Source organism: Paramormyrops kingsleyae, chromosome 7 (assembly GCF_048594095.1).
Source record: "Paramormyrops kingsleyae isolate MSU_618 chromosome 7, PKINGS_0.4, whole genome shotgun sequence".
Classification (NCBI taxonomy): Eukaryota; Metazoa; Chordata; class Actinopteri; order Osteoglossiformes; family Mormyridae; genus Paramormyrops; species Paramormyrops kingsleyae.
The window spans coordinates 2,529,125-2,535,874 of record NC_132803.1 but is presented as its reverse complement, the minus strand read 5'-3'; the positions used below and the strand labels follow the sequence as shown (position 1 = coordinate 2,535,874).

Here is a 6,750-nt window from a genome sequence, read left to right as displayed (position 1 = left end):
TCCGTCTCACCAGTGGTTATTTTGATCGTGCTCAGCTGCCCTTGCAAGAAGTAGTAGGTGTAAAAAAAACATCAATCAATGTACCCGTAATGTGTAATATCATCTTGCCAGCCTTTAACAATATTGCTTTTTGTTAGCGTAAAGGTCCGAAACCACTGCGATAAAGGATGTCTCCTGGCTTGTGCCGTGTCCTTACTAAGAAAGGCTCCTGATTCTGCTCGGTACCATTTACTGGGTCAGTGGTTAAGGAACATAAACGGGACGGGCGGATAGACCTACGGGCCGGCACGCGCCGGTGCTGTCATGCTGTCAATTTGACACCACGTGATCAATGACGTCAGGCATATTTCCCAAAATGGCAGCGCTCTTCACAGCACGGAGAGGTCAGTACGGGGCGCTTATTTAAACTTTTCTGATAGAACTGCAATTTTTCCATTTAATGAGAGGGTCACAATACATTTTACTGAAGATGATCTTGATGAATGGCATCCTGTATACATTCGACTGCCCGCTAACATCCACTGTATGATATTTACCAAGCTGTTGTCTACAGCAAGCTTTAAACAATACTGAGCCAGATGACAGATCGTAACTTTCAAGCAAAGTTTTGCAGACATAACTGAAAATATGCATTCGTGAAGAGAATACAAGGAAAAATGCCTTTAGGAGTCAGTTGTCGTCGGAAAGCTATCAAGCTAGCTGCCTGCAAGAATAAGTTAAACAGAAGCAGCTTAAATCGTTTTACTTTTTTGACACTTGCAATTTACTTGCCTATAATTAAAAATTGAATGTTGTATTGTATAGGTGTGTAAATTATACACACTGAACGTAACAAGTATTGAGTATTTTTTTGGCTGTCGGCACTAGGGGAAAGGTCAGCCTGCTTCACATAAGCGCCTTTGACCGACATTACGTCACAGTGTTTTTGTCGCTTATTGTATAAGATGTAGAGCCATGTTCCGGGGTCCAAAAATCCGTTAAACTGTACCTGCCATGGTTGTGTTTGCTAAAGGGGGTAGCTGGAAGCAGGACATGGACAACACAAGTCCCTGGGTGATCCTGTTGTTGTAGCATTGATCAGAGTACTTTGCCTGAATTGCTGCAGTATAGTGTCCAGTCATATAGATGGGTTAAAAATCTTTGTCACATCTTGGAACCAGTCCTCTGTGGAGCAGTGCGGCCGGGGACACGCCGTCTCTCTCAGCTGGCAGATCTGCCAGAAGTCCATCAGATGCTGAGGCAGACATGCCGGGACTTTGCGGACCGGGAGCTGGCTCCCATCGCTGGAAGGCTGGACAAGGAGCACAGATTCCCAGCCGAGCAGGTATGGAGGCTGGCGGTGAAGGAACTGATGATGTACTGCAGTCTTTGCACATCTGTATCAGATGCGTAATTGTCATATATAACTATCGCATCCATTGTCAGCATATGCTCCTAAAATCATGTTGATGCAATTGACTTACTTGCTGAAGTGAGCTTATTTCATCCTAAATATTTCACACAAAGCCGGCTTTCTGCTCGCCCCACCAGGTGCGAGGTCTGGGGAAGCTGGGCGTCATGGCGGTGGAGGTGCCGGAGAGCCTAGGGGGCGCCGGGCTGGACTACCTGGCCTATAGTCTGGCTGTGGAGGAGCTGAGCAGGGGCTGCGCCTCCACAGGAGTCATCGTCAGCGTCAACAACGTCAGTCTCTGTTTCTACTGTCAGTGTCCCTCTGCTCTGTCTTCTATGTACGTATGTGTATGGCCATATGTGGCTATAGGTGTGTTGTCCTCTAAGTGTCAGTTAATTTAATTTCATTTTTCTTTCCATGCTTCTGGTGACCCATCTTGACATCTGGTTTTTCGCTCACACACTGTACTTTATTTCAGTCTCTTTACCTGGGTCCTGTGTTGAAGTTTGGCTCAGAAGAGCAGAAGAAAGAGTGGATTACTCCATTCACCACAGGAGAAAAAGTGGGCTGCTTTGCTTTGAGTGAGCCAGGTACGAGCTGCTCAGAGTTTCGGCTAGAGTCCCTTCTGGGTCCCGCCTCTGCTCAGGAGCGACCGATCCAGTGGTCCGCCTTGCATGAATGACACTCTTGATTCGTTGTGTGCTTGCTTCGTTATTGATGCATCAGAAACATACTGTCGAGTCGCCTAACATTGTACTGAAGTTGCGTATGACCCCATCTGTAGGGAATGGCAGTGACGCAGGGGCAGCCTCCACCACAGCCCGGCTGGCGGGGGACGAGTGGGTCCTAAACGGCACCAAGGCCTGGATCACTAACTGCTGCGATGCCTCAGCCACTGTCGTTTTTGCCACCACTGACAAAAACCTCAAACATAAGGTAAGCTGCAGGACTCGAATACATTTGGAACTTTAGGATCTTAATCTAATCACAAACAGTAAGCCTGATGCCTGAAGATCATTTTAGTCCTGAATTATCATGGTGTAAAATAAAACTGCCTATGTTTGAAGTGGCTATTTAGATCATAAATGCAACCACACCTGTCTCACAGTTTCACTGTATATGTCTTGTGTTAATTGTACTAATGATTTCAGACTCACTCACTCAGTGACTGACTCACTCTCCCTCCAGGGCATCAGTGCTTTCCTGATACCCATGCCCCACCCTGGACTGTCTTTGGGCAAGAAGGAGGACAAGCTGGGCATTCGTGCTTCGTCCACCGCTAACATCATTCTGGAGGACTGCCGAATACCCAGGGCTTATCTGCTGGGAGAGCCGGGAATGGGCTTCAAGATCGCAATGGTAAGGTCATATGGTGACATCAAGAGCTGAATGCTAGATCATTGCTGGACAAGATAGTGCTCAGGTGTGGCACTGGCAGGGGCGGAGAGACCCCGCTCTGTGTGCATGAATCTGTCTCGGCGAAAACATGGTGGCCCCCCCTACAGTAAAAAAACTAAAACTGCAAGCTTGCTTTGCGTGAAACTAAACTATTGGGATGAGTAGTACCACTGATTTTCTTACTGATCAACCTAAGCTTGGTGTCACTGATACCGATTTTGATACTAAAATTCACTGCCAGCCCAAACCCTGATGAAAAAACCTGCCAAGCTGGGGGAGGTGGGGGTAGGTGGAATAGATTATCCTTAGTGCCGGGGCCCCCACCCTTTACCCCCCCTTACCTACCAGCTACTACTTCATATCCTGCTCCCTATAGTAATGTAAACATTTAAATTAGGTAAAACAATTTGATATTTACATGTTAGAATCGATTCTCAAACTGAAAGCATTCAGACTGAAAAGAACAGAATGGTGGTTTTGAGCAAGAAAGGATAAAACGAGAAAATGCATTAGAGAAGGATGCAGCAGAATGTACAGAAAATTCAGCTTTATATACAACAGGGAAGAATGGTTACTGACATTGTCATGCCCCGATCGTCCGCTCCTCTCGTGTGTCACGCCCCCTCGTTAACCGCATGTGGATTCCCCATGTTTACCAGCTGTTCCTGATCGTTGTCAATGAGTCCATTGTATTTAGTCCGCATTTCCATTTGTTTCCCCAGTCCGGTCATTCTGTCACGATACAGGGCGGAAGCAGGCGAAGGGAATCCAAGATTGGGGGAACACTGGGTTTAATACCACACAAGGCAGGCAACAAAACAGAATGACAATACAATGACTGGACTGGGGAAACAAACGGAAACGCGGACTAAATACAATGGACTAATTGACAATGATCAGGAGCAGCTGGTAAACATGGGGAATCGACATGCGGTTAACGAGGGGGCGTGGCACACAAGAGGAGCGGACGATCGGGGCATGACAGACATTTCTGCACGCACTTGTGTCGTTGCCTCAGTGGCAGTAGGTGGGAGCGAATGAGCCGGCTGTCCCAGTGGCAGTAGGTGGGAGCGAATGAGCCGGCTGTCCCAGTGGCAGTAGGTGGGAGCGAATGAGCCGGCTGTCCCAGTGGCAGTAGGTGGGAGTGAATGAGCCGGCTGTCCCAGTGGTGTCGTACAGCCTGACCCGTCTACCGTTATTTACATGCTTTTTCTCTTTGAAAAAATAAGGAACATGTGATTAGCAGATTAGCACTGCGCACGCATCTCGTTCCAAAGACGACATTGATGCACGTCCACAGTGAAAGACATTCTTATGCCTTTGGACACTGACAGGGCCTTTAGTAAGGTACCAGAGACCAGTGACTCTTAAGCAGGTATAATCTTTGTCTGATATTCAGCTTTCAGACAGCACAGTACCAATACTGATTATCATTTTAGTAAGTAGAGTGAATATTCAGTTGATTTAGAAATTACGTAATTGCCCATAGTTGGATGCTGCTGTTGAAACTGTCCGTTAACAATTTCCTACCAAAATGGATTTTAGTCTGATGTAGCGCAGGAGCTCGTCGACTCATAATGGGGTTTCATGCCATTGAACACATTGTAAGTTGAAAATGTTGTAAATAAAACATGAATATATGATATGATATAACAGTTGGGTGTTTTGTAGACATAATAGGCTTGGGAAAGTTTGGTTAAACACAAAATAAAACATCCTACGGTGCATTGTTACATGATGTTTGAGATGTTTACACCCAAGCGTGGCTGGGTGGGGGCTGCCATTGTGTAGCCCCCCCCCCCCTACCTGCTCTGTATCTGACTCCAGCGCTGAAAGACAGTCCCACTCTGCTCCTGGGCGCTGGTTAGCAGGCTGTTGGCATTGATGAGGTTCCCTCTGCACCAGCACGTCTCCTCACTTGGTCTTCTCTGTCAGCAAACCTTGGACAGCGGGCGGATTGGCATCGCCGCCCAGGCTCTGGGCATCGGCCAGGCAGCACTGGACTGCGCCGCTGACTACGCTCAGAAGAGGGTGGCTTTCGGGGCGCCCATCGCGAAGATGCAGGCCATACAGGTACGCCCTCCCCGGGCCGCCGTCGCCCGCTCCTCCGCCACGTCCGCCCAGTGGTAAGAGCCGCCCTCTTTCTTCCAGTTCAAGCTGGCTGACATGGCGTTGGCGCTAGAGAGCGCTCGGCTGCTCACCTGGAGGGCGGCCATCCTGAGAGACGCCAAGAAGCCCTTCTCCAAGGTGGGACCAGCATCCGCCAGACACCTTCCCAAGGGTCACGCGCTATTCTGAAAACTCCTTCCATTTTCTGAGGATTCCTCAGATACTGGGAGCTAACCAACGTATTGCACTGAAAGCAGCACACACGCGCGCGCACACACGCACACACGCGCACACACGCACACGCGCGCACACACGCACACGCGCGCACACACGCACAGCCCCTGACCCGCGTGACCCTGTGCTGTTCTGTCCTTCACAGGAAGCAGCCATGGCCAAACTGGCAGCATCAGAGGCTGCTACTTTCATCTCCCACCAGGTGAGGCCACATCACCTAGATTCCTCCATCTCCTGTGTTCGTCCGTCAGCATTAACACTGGTTACGGCGGAGTGCTTATGTTGACGACGTTATCTGAGCCGCACCCTGTGACCTCTTCTCCCGCTGCCCCTGCAGGCCATCCAGGTGCTGGGGGGGATGGGGTACGTGACAGACATGCCTGCAGAGAGGCACTACCGCGATGCTCGCATCACAGAGATCTACGAGGGGACGAGCGAGATCCAAAGACTGGTCATAGCCAACCATGTGCTGAAGGAGTATCAGGTCTAACAGGGCTGTAGTTGGTCCGTTGGCATCCCCTGCCAGAAAACCCTGAGAATTTCACAGTGCCGATTAACGTTAGCTCAGGTATGTGGACAGCTGGAATGACTGAGTAAAGGAAGGACTCACTCAATTTCCTTCCTTGGAAGACCTGCCATATCCACACTTTGTCCCATTCTGCATTTTTTTCCATATTTATGGGTGTCAACAAGCCTCAGTCAACTGTTGGCTTCATCTGTTGCCTGAAGAGGACGCTATGCCAAATGTTATTATGCAGGGGGATGCAAGACACCCCTTTCCTACACCATTTCCTCGTAAGATATGATTCACAGCCCAGTATCTCTTGATGAAGGTTTTTTTGCAGGGCTATCAATGAATGGAACATTCTAGTAGATGTTTGAAAGGCTTGAACGTGTGAAAGGTTTGCCTTTCCCCAGGATACTCAGATATACATGCCTCACCCCTTTGTACGTTTTACATCAATCTGTATAGGATTTAACCATGTTTATCTCAGTCTTTGAGAATGTTTGTTATATTATGGCTTGTATCATGGGGTAATTCTTTCAGATAATAAAGGGAAAATGAATACAATGCCACCTGTTAATGTAATTTAATAAAATAACTGCAAGGAAATTTGAATTGCATTAATTGGGAACCCTCTGGGTATCATGCTAATTTACAGAAAATGTGAAAGATATTTTGATAGCATCAGGTTTTGCTTTGTAAGAACCAAAGCTTTAGGACAGGAAATGCATATGGTTTTGGAACCAGTCTGCTCTCTCTGCTGCAGACACTTCCTCATTAACCTGATAAGTATTAAAGTGGTTTTTTTTTTTTTTTCAAACTTTGCAGAGGAATTTCATATGTAAAGAACTGGAACTGATACGATTATGAGACAGATCGCACCCAAACTGAAGCAGTACAAAGGGTAGTCTCAGATACTTGTTAACTGTGGTAACTCAAAAAGTATTTGACGAGTCTTTGTCAACTTTTGCAGACACATTGTAAGGGTGAAGAACATTTCTACTAATCACTTCCAATCAAGAATATCCTGTGCATTTTGACTGTTGCCTGTTTGTTGCTTGTTTTTCCGACCTACAGTATTTTTTACATTTAATTTTCTAGATTATTCCCTGGA

General features: G+C 47.4%; 1 protein-coding gene across 1 annotated transcript; it reads left to right on the top strand.

The window, feature by feature from the left end:
- The first annotated feature begins 276 nt into the window (after positions 1-276).
- On the top strand, positions 277-6,245 carry acads (acyl-CoA dehydrogenase short chain). Its single transcript, XM_023826452.2, has 10 exons — positions 277-383; positions 1,161-1,324; positions 1,531-1,680; positions 1,869-1,980; positions 2,175-2,326; positions 2,579-2,749; positions 4,724-4,861; positions 4,940-5,035; positions 5,277-5,333; positions 5,469-6,245. Exons 1-10 carry the CDS (start codon positions 332-334, stop codon positions 5,619-5,621), a joined length of 1,245 nt encoding a protein of 414 aa, XP_023682220.1. The 5' UTR covers positions 277-331; the 3' UTR covers positions 5,622-6,245.
- The last annotated feature ends 505 nt before the right edge of the window (positions 6,246-6,750 follow it).

What these genes read in the sequence shown, in the direction of transcription:
- acads (XM_023826452.2), top strand. Translation starts at nt 332, where the DNA reads ATGACGTCAGGCATATTTCCCAAAATGGCAGCGCTCTTCACAGCACGG. An exon ending in TCATCGTCAGCGTCAACAAC is followed by an intron (nt 1,681 to 1,868) that starts GTCAGTCTCTGT and finishes ACTTTATTTCAG; the next exon opens with TCTCTTTACCTGGGTCCTGT. An exon ending in CTTTGCTTTGAGTGAGCCAG is followed by an intron (nt 1,981 to 2,174) that starts GTACGAGCTGCT and finishes CCCCATCTGTAG; the next exon opens with GGAATGGCAGTGACGCAGGG.